Raw genomic sequence first — 15,175 nt, forward strand, 5'->3', positions numbered from 1 at the left:
AAGAATAATATCACACTATTGAATAAAGTTTCATTGTATTTTAAAATGTAAATGCCATTGTTAGCTGGCAAGTTGGCTGCTCTAGTGGTAAAGTTTTTTTTTCTCACTTTCCTTTTAAAATAAATCTCCACTCAAAAATAAATGCTCAGATCTCCTTTTCATTTTCTCCTGGTCTTTATTATAGAAATGCTAGAGACCATTCTCTTATTTGGGTGGACAATAATGTTTGTGTTTAAAGTCAGTTTAAATGAATATTCTTATAGCAAAGCTAGGTATTGTTGTTTTCAAATAAATAGGGAATAATGCTTGCTGCAGCAAAAAATTTCTGAATCAAGAGAAGTTTAAAATCAATCTGAAAATTGTTCTTCAAATACTTTGAAAGTTCAAAATTCGCTTGCCAATATAAGTCTCATGATACAAATAAATTATGAAACTATTTGAATTAAAGTTAAGATTGAAAAGCAAACATGTATTTCCCTCCCTCCTTTCTCCAACCCCTCCACCATATATTTCTGTTCTCTTATAAATGATGTATATACACTGACTTTATTAAAGAATACTAGCCAACTTCCTAGGAGTTGCAATTATGTTGAAGTGAATTTAGTAACATTTGTTAGACCAATAGTCAAAAGTTGATGTCTACATATTTTTTTAAAAAAACACTAAAGAAAAAGGATTTTTAAAATAAAAAAATAAAAAATAAATAAGTGGTCAAATGACTAATACCTCTTACCTATGTATGGAAAGGGTGATCCCTGTATAAGATGAGCTGTACTGGTGAAATCTCATGAAGTAGCTTGCATAATGGATAAAATGGCACTTGAAGAAACAATGAAACCTCGTTTTTGTATTATAATTACAAGAAACTTACAAAATCCTCAGCCTCAAATTGTTTGCGTTCTTCCTTGTCTTCTTTTTTCCCAGTTTCATTGTCAGGGACATTGTTTTCATGCAGTCCTTGGCTTTTTCCAGAGTGGAAAGCACTGCTACGAGAACGGGAACTTCCACCATGGTATCCCCCTCGATGATTTATGTTTTCAGTACCATTTCTTCCATGTGAACGCCATCCATTTTTTTCTTTCCTTCCAAAGTTTCCTGCATTGGCAAAAACAAAATAAATGTTGCAAGAATGACTTTGCTCAAAGACAAAGCAAAAAACTATGTGGAAGAAAATACTATTTCAAACAAATGTTTAAAATAAATTTTAAGCAATTCAAAAACTGTAACAAAGTCCTTAGACAAACTTTACCTCCATTAGAACGTCCAATACCAGAATCAAAGCCATCTGAAGAATTGTGTCGTCTACGATTTACATCATAACGATTCTCTGCCCACTGGAAGTTTTCAGAATGTTTTTCGAAATTCAATGATGACTGAAACAACACAGATTATAAATACAATCAGCACTCTACTTTTACCCCATGTAATTTTTTTAATTAACAAAACTGATTTGCAAGTGTCTCAGCCCTCCCTGTCCTCCCCACATCATAGAAAGTATTATCTGGAAGATGATATGTGTGATATGTAGATTTTTGTCTTCCATATTTTAATTTTTCAGTTCATTCCCTGGAAGTGACATTCGAAAGTTATTATGCAAGTATTAAATCTGTAACTACATACAGTGTTCTCTTGGTTCTACTCATTTAGTTGTTCATTATTCCATGTAGTTCTTTACAAGTTTTTTTTTTTTAAATTAGCCTGCTCATCATTTCTTCTGACACTTTAGTATTCCATCTCTATCATATGTACCACAATTAGTTTAGCAATTCTCCAATTGATGGGCATCCCCTCAATTTCCAGTTCTTTGCCAACAGAGCTGTTATAAATATTTTGGAACATACAAGTTCCTTTCCTTTTTCCTTAATCTCCTTGGAAAACAAACAGACCTAGAAATGGTATTGCTGGGTCTAAAGGTATATATACTCTTTTGGTGTAATTTCAAATTGTTCTCCAAAATGGTTAGATCAATCCATAGCTCTACCAACAGCATACTAGTGTCCCCATTTTTCCACATCCTTCAAGAGTGATTACCACTAATATTTCAGCCTTTGAAAGCACTTTTTAGAACATTTTATTACTTATTGTATTCCATGTATTTTTAAAATTAGTAATTCTGGCTAGTATTGTAGTCTCAGGGGGAATGTATGATTGAAAATCTGTTACCCTAAAAAAGAACTACATATCCCACTGACTTCCTGTCATTATGTACTTCCTGTAGACAGAAGATAAAGGGTGTGGGCTTTGGAGGCTCCCTCTCTCTGATGTAGAATAAGTATTGATGGTGGTGAGTGGAGTTAACTAAAAAATGGCTAACCAGCCATGGGCACATGCACATGGTCTTTATTTGGCATCTTCTTTATTCCTTGATTTCTAATGACCATTAATAAATCTCTTTAAATATAATATCATTGTTGAGATTTAATTTTAACTTTTACAGTATTAAACATCAATATTTACTGTTTTCTATCAATGTTTCTCCAAAATGTTAAGTTAATTTTTTAATGAGGGAATTTGGAGTAGATTTTTAAAAATTCCTTATTGTCAATTTTAAGACTGTCAAACTACATCAGAGGATGAGTAATAACTGCCATTAACAATGGACAATTCGAAGCCGTTTTCTTTTAAATTTGATTTTTTGAAGACAGCAATCATTCTAAAACTTCTCAAAACTTTATTTCCATCCACAAAAACCTTAAATTTAATGATGATGAAAACAATCATCTACTCAAAAGAATTTCGAATTATTCAGTATGTCAAAAGCCCTTTTATTTCATCCTCACAAGAATGGTTCATAGGTACTCATACTCACAAGAAGTCTGAGTTACAAGTGTTACAGCCAGCAAGCAAGTACAAAGTATGGGAGCAGACAACCTTCTTTTATCCTAGTCCCTTACTGCAAAGATGGTCCCTCCCTCCTTCACCATTGGCAGGTTACTCTCACCAGTTATGCGTAAGTTGCAAAACCTGTAGTTTCAACATTATTCAAGCATAAACTGTAAAACCTTTATTATTAATCAGTTAACCACTCTGTATTATTAATAACCCCAAATAGTCCTATACTGTTCTGTTCTATGCACCAGCTTTGTACAGTTCTATATTTACCTTTGTTCTGTTCTGAATGTTAGGCATTATTAATTACCTATAGTGGTTGTGTACTGCACTATACCCTCCCCCTAAGTTGCCAACCTTAATGATGGCATTCCAAAAGGGTAGCAAGACCTCCCCTTTACACTGACAAATGATAGTAGGTAGAACAATAGGGGGGAAACATGGAGCATGGGAGTGTAGGGGATCCTCTAAACCCACATCCTCTAAACCCACATGGGCATGGGACAGGGCTCTGGCAGTCCAGGGGAATCCCCCAAACCTACACATGCTCCTTTTTGGTGTCTTAAGAACCACTTAGGACAGGTCAGACCCAAAACTACACCTATAATATCCAAGGTTGGACTATTCTGAGAAAAGGTGGAGACTTCCCTGGAATGGAAGTCCAGAAGTCCCCCTAATCCACACCTTGGGCTATTCCATCACCCCTAGGGCTCTTCTAGCAGCCCCAAAGCCACTTCCATCATTTCAAAGGATATTCTACTAGCCCTTCTATAGAAGAGCCATAGGCAACTCAAGACAAAACTGTTCCCTTCCCCCTCTCCTCATTTTACCCACCCCCCTGCTCAGCAGCCCAATGGGAATGTTTTGTCCCTCTCCAGTCTAGGGTGAGGTGGGGGGCAGAGAGCAGGGTGGAACACATGGGGGGGGGGGGGGTTGGAGGGGAGAAGGGATCCAACACTCCATCTCTAAAAGGTTCACCATCACTGCCCTAGGCCATTTCATCAGCCTAAGCCAGTGATGGCAAACCTTTTTAGGAACTGTGCCATGCCCTGCCAAGAAGGGAGTGTTGGGAGAGTAGGCCCCCCTTCCCCTCACAGCCCTTAGTCCCAGACAGGGTTGGGATAAAGGGAAGGGCATGGCCTAAGCACCCTACTGAGGGAAGGGAGTAAGAGTGGAGGGGAGGGGAAGTATGGTGGAGAGGGGAAAGGGAGCAACTCTGTAGGGGACAGTCCCATGTGCCCACAGAGTTCTCTGTATGTTATCTTTTGTTATCTTTGGCACATGTGCCATAGGTTCACCATCACAGGCCTAGGCTATTATGCTATCTTAAAAATCTCTTTTTTTTAATGAAATTCTTTCATACTTCTGGATTTTGAGCCTCCCATTCTTGGTGTGAGACCCTGCTAGGAACATGGGTGTGGTTTCCCACAACACCAGTCTATATCAAATCCTGTGGTGGCCTCAATTTACATATTCTTAATTAATTCAACTATGATTTACTCTTGAATCTTTTGTCCCTTTGTACTATCTAAAGTTTGGCCAAACCATTAACTCTAGGTTGATCCCACTGTTTGTTTTCCGTTCTATTCACACACTGCTAAGTAAAGCTAGATTCTTGCAAATGAAGCCACTACTCTTTAATCTATTCTTACACAGGCCCTCACTCTGCTTTGCAATCTCATATTTCCCCCTAACTGCCATACTCCTCCATAGCTTCCCCTTTCAAAATTCTTCTCTATCCAAGCTCCCAGTTCTACCAACACCATCTTCTTTTTACCTGATTTCCCTGTTTCTGGTTTCTCTACCTCCACACAACTAGAAAATACTCCTAAATACACATCTGATCATGCCACTTCCATACTTAGGGATTAGTGTCTCAAAGTATAATATAAACTACTCAGTCTGATATTTAAAGCCTTCAACAATTTAGCTCCTACCTACCTTCCCAGACAAATGCCATACACTACATTTCAGCCAAAATGAAAATACCATTTCCTAAAGCTGACATTTGAATTCTTATCTCTTTAATGAAATTTCCCATACCATAACCAAAATTCATTCCCTCCTCCAATCCATCTCTTAGAATCCCATGTAGCTTCCTCCCCAGACTCGACTCAAGTGCTGCTTTATTACACTAGAGGCAACTCGATGGGACAACTTTAAACCAGGTCTTGTGTGACCCTGGGCCAAGTCACCTAGCCTGTCTGCCTCAGTCCCCTCAATAGTAAAATGCAGATAGCACCAATTGGCAGGGTTGTTGTGAGGAACAAATGAGATAATATTTGTAAAAAGTCTGGCACAGTGCCTGGAATATAACAGGACTATGTAAATACTTATTATTCCTTTCCCTTCCCCCTCCTCTTATAATGACATTTCCAGATTCTCATCCTCTCCCAAAACTAATCTCATTCTTGAGAAATTATTTTGTACATATGTGTACATATGGAGTATCATTTTTTCTTCTTTGTGAAGGGAATTTATACCCCTCTCCTGGAGTCACCCATGGGATGCTGCCCTGCCTGTGTCCCTGCATTTCTGTGTCCGTATGTAGGCTACATAATTCTGAGCTTAAACTCAGCCCAGAAATGAGGCTGTGTGAGATAGAACAACAGCCAGAAAAATGTGGCAGTATAATCAAGAGTCAGGGTGATCTTGCCTGCAATACCCTGGGCAATGCAATGCAAGAAGAATAGAGAGACACAGCTGGCTCCTGAGATATGCCATATAGAAGTTAGTGGAGAGAGAAGTTTGATAAACTGAGGCAAGAGTGAATTTCGCTCTTTGATTCTTTGTTTGGTGCTGTGTAGTGTGGCCAGTAGCCCTCATGGCCATAGCATGGCAAGCTAAATGGAGCAGTAAGCAATCTATATAATCTTTCTCCTATTTTTCCATCTTTTTTTCTACTACTTTTTATTTAAAAAACTTATTAAAACATAAAATGAGAAAACAAAACAGAGATAAAAGGATGTGTGTGTGGTGACAGGAGGGAGATTAGTTGGGTAGAACTGACCCTCCCCCAAAAATGAAAAAGTAATCAGAATATCGAGACCAGGAACCAGGAGAGGTCAAACATACTTTTAATTCTTTTCAAAGGAGACCATGGATAACTATGAAAAATACAACTTTACAGACTTACGTGATAAAACATTTTTGCTGTAATTTCCACCAGCAAAAAATTTTAAACACTCACGCACCCACAAAAGGCTAAACGCTATGAAATGACAATCCAACATAAGTGGACGCAAAAAACAAAAAAGGTAGATATAAGAATGTGTAGCGTGACTGACAGTCAATGCTCAGGGAAGAAAAATAAAGTAAAATGCTACCCAGGGTTTAAAATTAATAGGAAGCTCTTGGATGCCAACAGGGAGTCAATCAAGTTCACCATAGCCAACAAAATCAGTAAAGATCAACAAAGATTAATAATCTGAAAGAGTAGCTGTCTAAAATATCCTGTTCATTGTATGAATATAGCCTAAGGCAAAATTATCACAATTAAAGCAGTGTTTACATTAAATATCTTCAGCAGCAACTTTTGGCTGCCAGCCATGTTTATACAAATAGAAAAGCAAAGCTGTGGGGAGTGTTACAAGCTGCTAAACTAGTGACAATTACTAAATAATAGATAGGCTAATAAAGAGCTTCACTCATCTCTTTGCTGGAAAATCTCACAAACTGCAAGCAAGTAGTAATTGAGGAATAAAAACCTCAAGAATATACACATTTTTATAGCCAATCCCTTTGATCAGCAGGACAGTTTTCCCAGAACCAATATAGGAAAGTAGAGTATTTGTAATAGGTTGATTTCTAGCTTTTTTTCTTTGGTTGAGAGGTAGGGAATTATTCCTAAATGAGAGAACGCTTCGTGCTAAGCTGATTCTGTGTATTTTATTCCTTGGCAGACTAGTTCACATAGCCAGACCAGTTCAAAAGGTTGCAAATTTTATTTTCCCACAATTCTGCCCAATTTTCTCTCTCAAATTCATCTCCTGGTCATGTCCCCCCTTAACAGGGAAATATATACACTTCAGAAGTGGATTTCCTGTCTTAAATAGGATGGTATGGATAAAGCATCATTCTGAAGCTGAAAGTGCAATGATTTCCCTTAATCATAAATATGAAGTTTCCCCTAACCTTAAAAAAGTTTCCTTCACCTTACCACCTGTTTATTTTTTTTTCACTCTACTGCCAAACTCCTAACAAAGGGAGTTCCATATTTGAGATGAAATCCGTAAGAGATCCTTCCTTACAATTCTACTGCATCTATAATCTTCAAAGTCAATAAAAACTTATTTGACAATCTACAGGTTTTGCAAATCATTCTGAATGACCTTTTTGCAGCTTTTGACAACACTGACCTACACCTTAAACTGGACACACCAAATTCTTCCTTTGATGGCTTATTTCTGTTTACAAGTATGGATAAATCTCCTGGGTTCTCATCACTGTCTACACTCTATCCCTTGGCAATCTCATCTAGGTGAATAAGCTCAACTATGACTTGGGAAAATTATTCCTAAAAATACATAATCAGCCTCAGTATCTCTGGAGAGCTTCATTCTCTTATCTCCAAGTGTGTGCTATATAGATCTCTACCGTAATATCTACTAAGCATCTCAAAAATCACCAAAGAGAAAAGTAAAGTCTTGCATCTTAAGTCAGAGGACCTGGATTCAAAACTCAAATCTACCATTAATAATTTGTGACATTAGGGAAGTCATTTAATTTCTATGGGTCTCATTTTTCTCATCTGCAAAATGAAGGCATTGACACTAGATAGCCTCTGAGGCCCCTTCTAGATCTACATCTATAAACCTATATCCCAAATGTATCTGACTCCCTCAATTGTCCCATCAATTCTACTTCTACCATCTCCTCTTGCCAGTTATCCTACATCCTTTATGACCTCTGGACTACACTTCCCAATTGTCTAAGAGTAGTTTCCCCTCTGCCAACTATTTATCACACACCTAATAAATTAATCTTCTTGATATAAAGGTAGATATAAAGAAGGTAGGAGTGTCAGGAGTGAGTCTGTCATCCTATGCAAATATATTCACTGGTTCTCTATTTTGAGAGCCAAGCATATGAATGAAATACAAACTTTAATTAGGGTCTGAAGGGAGGCAGGAAGAAAAGGGGGAAAATGGTAAAATAAATTTTCAAAATAAATAAGTATAGCATAATTAACAATTTTAAATAAAACAAAATAAAATTTACATTCAAATAAAATGTCTTCAGAATACAGTCTAGAGTTGAAGGAAGCCTCAGAATATCTAAATCCAACCTGTCCCTACATATTTAAAAATATCCTCAACAACTTCTTTATCAAAGTGATCATCCCAGCCTTTTCTCTAAATTTAAAAATTGTTATTTATATCATATTTTCATCAGATGATGGCCATACAGCCACCAGAAAGAAGGGAAGAGAAAGGAATAAGCATTAATCATCTACTATGTGTCAACAACTGTGCTAGGTGCTTTACAGCTCTCATTTGAACCTCCCAACAACCCAGTGGGGTAGGTAGGTGCTATTATCACTCTCATTTTATAGTTGAGGAAACTGAGGTAGACAGAATTCAGTAACTTGATCAATCACACAGCTAATAAGGTCTGAAGCCAGATTTGAAATCAGGTCTTTTTGACTCCTGGCCCAGTGCTCTATGTATGCACTGCACAATCTAGTGGCCTCATTTTAAGAGATTATAAAAGGTCCCCAAGTGAGGGGACAACCGCATGAATGTGAAGTGGACCCAGTTATCATTAACTTTATGACTTCCCCTAACAACTAAAAAAGTCAATGATTTAAGAGGCCAGATCATCAATGTAACTAACTAAAATCTAAGTAAAGAAGTAGAAAGAGAACTTGACAGTGTCAGGAAGACGAAAGGCTTAAAATCTTGCCTCAGACACTAACCTTGGGCAAGTCACTTAACCTCTGTGGACCTCAAGTTTCCTCATCTATAAAATAAGGAGGTGGACTCCTGCCCCTGAGGTACCTTCCATCTCAAAGAAGGTAGGAGTGTCAGTACATGGAAGATATGAACCAAAATATGGACAATGTGTTATAATCACATGGTATAAGTACTCCATGATCAGGTTACCTATACATAGGCACACTCTGCCTACAGTGATCATGTTCAGGATTGTTCATAATTCAAGAAGGGAGCATTTTAAAACAAGGTTCTATAAAAGGATTGTCTTTTGTTTGATATATTCAAATTTTTGGTTCAGAAAATACAGTATATACCTCTGCTAATGATTTCTGCTATGCCATTTTAAGTGTAAGAATTTCTCTGCATAGCAACCCATACGATAACAAGAGATCATGCTAGATAATACTAAGAGCTTTCTTCTCTTCTCTACCTTATAATATAGGGAATGTAAAAAAGGCATTTGAACAAAATAATCCTAAGAACTAGATCAATTAACTTTTGACACCAAATCCCATTTAGGAGTGATGATCTATTGTGTCATATACATGTCAGACATTAATGACAAACTTCACAAGATAGCCCAGTTTCTTGTGTTAGAATGCCTATATTGAGCACAGGCCAACAAATAATTTGTAATCTTAATTAGCAAATGAAAAGAAGGATAGAACATTTAACCCCACTCCAACTTCTTTTCTTCTCCAATATGCACTATTTTTTTATTTTGTTTTTGTACATAGCTTTGAATTGATTTAATTTATTGGAATCCTAAAATTGTGGCTTTGGAGAGATCACAAACTCTATGGATCTCAAGTTACCTCTCCTGTATAAAAAAGGCATTGAAAAATGCTATGCTCTCTCTCACTGAGCTCTAAGTATGATTCCCTCTTAACCCACTTCCTTAAGGATCCTCTCTTCCATCATTTTCACAGGCTGAATTTGAACGAGGCCCTAAAAGGAGAAATTTCAACAGAAGACATGAGGGAAGACATCTAGGAACAGAGGAACTGTATGAACTAAGGTTCCGAGGTGTTAACATACCACACAAATAGAATGAACAGTGATTAACACAGTATGGCTAGAAGCTAGAGGAAACATTATAAGATACAGTTGGAAGAGTAGTTAGGGCAATACAGGTGTATAGAGGACTCTTGAATACAAAGCTCTGCAATTTGAACTCTATTCAGTAAAAATACAGAGCTGTTAAAAGAGTTTAGATATTTAACTGACATGATTAAGCTGTGCTTCAGAAAATAAACTATCAGTAGCCTACAAAATTGAAGGAAAAGAATGAAGAAAATAGGGAAGTTAGAAAGCTATAAATATTCAAGGTAGTTGAAAATGAAATTCTCTGTGGGGTCAGAGAGGAGCTAAAAAGGAGAAATTTCAGTACCACCAAGAAAACTTGATAATTGATCATTAGTAAGGGGCAAAAGACAAGGCACTGTAAAAGATCAAGTCTTCAAACACAAGTCACTAGATGAATTATAGTGCTACCAATAAAAAAGTCAGATAAGAGATAAGGACAAGATAAACTTGGTTTGGGACATTCTGAATTTAGAGATGATAGAGATGGTCTACTGACAGTTTGAGATATGAGTCTGGAACTGGAAGAAGCCTTAAGATGTAGTAGAATGAACATGAATTTTAATAAGATGTGAATATCAGTCCTGTAGTCAGACCCAGCCAACTTCTTTCTCTAGGTCTCAGCTTCTTCATTTGTAAAATGTACAATTAGATAAATGGTCTTTCAGATTCTTTTAGCTCTTAACCCTAACAAGCTTAGTCCTGGGGCTAGAGATAAAGTTTGAGAATTCTTTGTACAGAATTGAAGAGATTGAACAAGTTTTATGTACAGTGGATCTGAAATACCAAAGTAGTTGAGTTTCATACAATTTTTTTTGAGTGGTATAAGAAAATTATGAAGAACTGAGCCACAGCAAAACTCTCCTAAGCCTTTTTCAGGCTGAATTACAAATGCCAATTAAATATTCTCAGAAAGACTCATATATATGGACAGGAATCAGGAAAAGTATTGGATTCATTTTCACAAAGTAGACATGGGAGAAACTTTATTTAATCAGAAATGCCTGGGCCATCTGCCAGAATATATAAATCACTATTATATCAACCACTTTTCATTATGGAAAATATTTTATGAGGGGAAATTGAAGAGTGAAAAAGGAAAAAATTAAGGGGAGAGGGAGAAAAAAGGGGAAAAGATGTAGAAAAAAGGCAGGTAGGAAAAGGAAAACTTAATTATTTCTGAATTATCCAAGGTGGAAGTTATTCCTCATCATTCCTCTGGTTTTTTGACACTGACTACTCCAAGGCCAAACAGTGCTAAACTAGAAGTCAAAAAGACCTGGGTTAAATTGTTGATTTTGATAATGTACTGACTATGGGCTTACAACTTACAACAACACTTAGAACTCCCTAAGTCTGGGTCCTCCTTGTTTATATGATAATAATAATAATAACCTGTAGTATCTAGACAAGTTTAGTAGAGAAGATAGTCAGGAAACCTTAGCTCAAGTCTCTATTCTGCCTGGTTACTGCATTTAAACTTTAAGACTTTCTGAATTTAGAAGTTGAAGGGCAGTTGCTATTTCCATTGACAGAAAAGGTATTTTCTGATTCATGCCTTCTCATCAGTCTTACTGCCTCAGATCTCACTCCACTCCAATCCATCCCCCAAACAGCTGCCAGTGATTTTCCTAAAACTTAGATCTGACCTCATCATTTTCCCCCACACCTCAATAAAACCCAATGATTCTCTCTTGCCTAGCAAATCAAACATCAAGTCTTCTGTTTTACTCGTAAATCTCTTCAAAATCTGGCCCCTTTTAATCTTGTCAACTTTCTTATATTGGACCACTTGCTTTTTCTCACACAGGATTTTCATCCATCTGCTGAGGGTATCCCAGCCCAATATTCCTTAAAACAAAACAAAGTTAGTAGTTGAGTAGCTCAGTGGCTTGAGAGCCAGGCCTAGAGAAAGGAGGTCCTAGGTTCAAATTTGGCCTGACACTTCTTAGCTGTGTGACCCTGGGCAAGTCACTTGACCCCCATTGCCTAGCTCTTACCACTCTTCTGCCTTAGAACCAATACACATTGGTTCTAAGACAGAAGGTAAGAGTTAAAAAAAAAAACTAACTAAAACTAAAATACAGAAAAGATGATTCTAAACTCATTCTACCTCCCAAAGCGTAGTTTAATATTTCACCACACGATGGAGCTAAAACTCTATTATAATTTTTTTTTTTCAGATAGTTCATTGGAAATAGAAATTTTCACTTAATATTTCTAGGCCCTACATTATGCCAAACATAAAAAACAGGAGCAGAAAAATGTTAATTCTGTTGGAATGGGGGAATCAATAAACCATTAATGGCATCTTTCTGCTGTAACATCTGTTTGGGTCTAGGTAAAAGAGAAAAGAGATATGCAGAAAGTAGGCAATAAAACAAGATGCACCAAAGTAGATAACAATTTGGTGACGTGATAAATGAAAAACTGCAAAGGAAGCAGTTTGGGAAACTAATTCTGAGCTGTAGAGAGAGACAAAAAGAGAAGAAAGAAGGAAAGTTAAGAAAAGGAAAAAAGGGGGAGAGAGCAGTGCAGATAGGGAGGATGGACAGGAAAGGAAAGATGGGCTAAAAATCCAGTGATCATTTCCTGATTTGCTCTTCAATTCATTCATTCATTCAATAAAAACTTTCATATTTCAAATACCTACTAAATTTCAAAACACCAAAGTGAGGTCTAATAAAGCACAGTACACATTGGTCCACAACTAGCTCTTCTGTATCATTTGAACTTAAATACTGAGTATCTACTATGTGCAATAAAAATGGTTCAGAGCTGGGATAAAGGGGCAAGGAGAATCAACAAATATAAACGGCTGATCAAAAACTTAAGAAGTTCTGGGAAAATTAGAGAAGGGAAAAAATCATGTTCAACTAGGAATAAAGAAAGGTTTTCGCTGTATATTACTTTCCCCAAAAATCTAAGATTCAGACAAACTGGCCTCAAAATCTTCCACTTAACACTCCATCCTTTGCATTGGCCATCCCATCCCTCATATCTGTATTTTCCCTGTATTTTCCCTCCTCATCTCTACCTCATAGTCTCTCACTTCCATCAATGAATGAATAGAACAAACATTATTAAGCATTTACTACTTGCCAAGTACTAGGTATAGAAAAAAAGGAGATACTCCAGTTCAGACTTTAACTGATAGAAAAATGTAATGCATAAAAGAAAATCTGACAGCAGAAAGTACATCTGCAGGATAGATGGAAAGACACAAAAGTACTAAAGGTAGAGCAAAGGAATGGGTGGCAAAAACCAAGGGTCCTTAGTAGTCCCAGATTGGTTGTGGAACAAAAGGAAGTGAAAAGAAGTGAAGAGAAGGGTAGTAGGATTGATCCCACTGGGATGGAGGAAAGAAGAGAAGGGTAGAAGGGTGCTCCTAGACACTGGGAAAGTTCTAGGACAGCTAGAGGAAATGAGGAAAGGAAAAAGAAAAGGAGAGAAGAGCAAGCCAAATTTAGGTCAAGTACTAACTTAGGTTCAAAGCTTTTCTTGTTCCCAATTGCTGGTATTCTGCCAGAAGCCATCAAATCCACACTGTCCGACATGGTCACAGGTGGGATCCAGGAGATAGAAAAAAGTGGCCCCCAGAAGGATGGAATCACCCACTCAGACCCCCCCCCCATGTGATTTCTCTCTCACTAACACCTCCTATTATTGGAATTGTTACAAATATTATTCTCACTTGGCTCCAGGAAAACTCTACCCTTATATGTTATGATACAGAAATTCTGCTTAGAATATTGCCAAGAGATTCTAGTTACAAAATCAGACCTAAGGACTCCTGTGTACCCATTTAGATAAGGGATTATAGATGGGACCCCCTTAAGGAATAAGCCCCCAACAAAACTATACTGTATATTAATTGCCTTTCATGGAAAGGCTGGTACCTTCCACCCCACCTCACTGGATTATTTCGTTAACTCTGTAGGCAAGGTAATATGTCTTGGGTACCTTAGTAAAACATTGGAGAATGAAAAATTATTACTGGAATAATATTCAAACTGGGTTATGTTGATTATACCCTTTGACCCTGAAGACTAGGCAACAATGTTGTGTTAATTTTATCTTTTGAAGTCTGATTGATTATGTAGTTGATAAGTGTAATGAATAATCATTCTTAGCTTAACTGCATGTCTAGTACCTCAGGGGTTAATGAGAAACTGACCTTTAGTTAAGTCTACCCCATGAGAAAACATAAATGTTCTAAGCTTTGTGTTTGTCATTAGAATCCATGGAATCAAAGTATATAGGATAATTCTAGAATGTCAAAGATTTGTTAAAAGTTAATGTATGACTTATTACCTATAAGGAAACATGTATGTTGAATTAAAAGTTAATGTATGACTTATTACCTATAAGGAAACATGTATGTTGAAAATGAGGCTGTGTGCCAAATAGATGTGTAATCATTTGAGATTATAAATAAAAAAATCAGGCCTGACTGCAGGTGAAAACTAAGTGACTCCCATCTCTTCTTCATTCGGTCACACCACCAAGGACCCCCAATCCCATGGGGGGGAGGGGGGGTTGGTTTCCCCAGAGGCAATATTCTCCTTCTCTAACTAATCTATTTTATTTTAATCCTGGTAAGCACCAGAGGGGAAAAGTGCTTGCACACATGTAAGAAGGTGTTGACACCACCATATAACTCTTTCAAGAAGACACATAGCAAGAACCTTTAACTGATCAGGATAACAGGAAGGTTAACTTCTAAAGCTGTCCACTTAATTATTAGTTTCAGCTATTTTATACTTTCAGCAAAATGAGTGAGACTATATGTGAATATAGTACATAGGTATAGTTACCTCTATACCTAGAAGGAATTTCAACAACTTGTCGAATCCAACTCAGCTTTCACAGATGACCAAAAACCAAGGACTAAGGAAGTAAAATGTGCAATTGTAGAATTGTAATTCTAGAATTACATTCAGTACACAGTGATACCTACACCATGGGGGAACTGAGACCAACTGAGAGAGTAGCAGATTCTCATCTCTGAGGCATATATTTACCAAGTGGAACTGGCTCAGTAACAAAATTTAACAGAATATAAATGATTGTTTTTCTCATTTTTTTTCTGCCATTCAAACAGCTGAATTCATGTATACTTTGATGTAAGTCTATTAAAGATTCAGGCAATGGGAAAATATTGACAACTTCTGAAAAGAAATTTGAAGTATCAGAATTGTAAATTAGGAAAATCATTGAAAAGGAAGTGCCAAGATGTAGGTAGAGGATTTCTTTTTTCTTTTTTTTTTAACCCTTACATTCCATTACAATACTGTGTATTGATTCCAAGGCAGAGTTGTAAGGGC

The 15,175-nt window shown here is 36.9% G+C and overlaps 1 protein-coding gene across 3 annotated transcripts in view; it reads right to left on the minus strand.

Moving 5' to 3' along the window:
- GPBP1 (GC-rich promoter binding protein 1) overlaps positions 1-15,175 on the minus strand; it is a 100,076-nt gene that overhangs the window by 22,759 nt on the left and 62,142 nt on the right. For all 3 annotated transcript variants that reach the window (XM_056824882.1, XM_056824881.1, XM_056824883.1), the window contains exons 3-4: positions 1,250-1,373; positions 872-1,095 (exon numbers count right to left, since the gene is read on the minus strand). In XM_056824882.1, the coding sequence (XP_056680860.1) occupies positions 872-1,095; positions 1,250-1,373 (348 nt within the window). The remainder of the gene's footprint in view (positions 1-871; positions 1,096-1,249; positions 1,374-15,175) is intronic.

This window comes from Monodelphis domestica, chromosome 3, assembly GCF_027887165.1.
Source record: "Monodelphis domestica isolate mMonDom1 chromosome 3, mMonDom1.pri, whole genome shotgun sequence".
Classification (NCBI taxonomy): Eukaryota; Metazoa; Chordata; class Mammalia; order Didelphimorphia; family Didelphidae; genus Monodelphis; species Monodelphis domestica.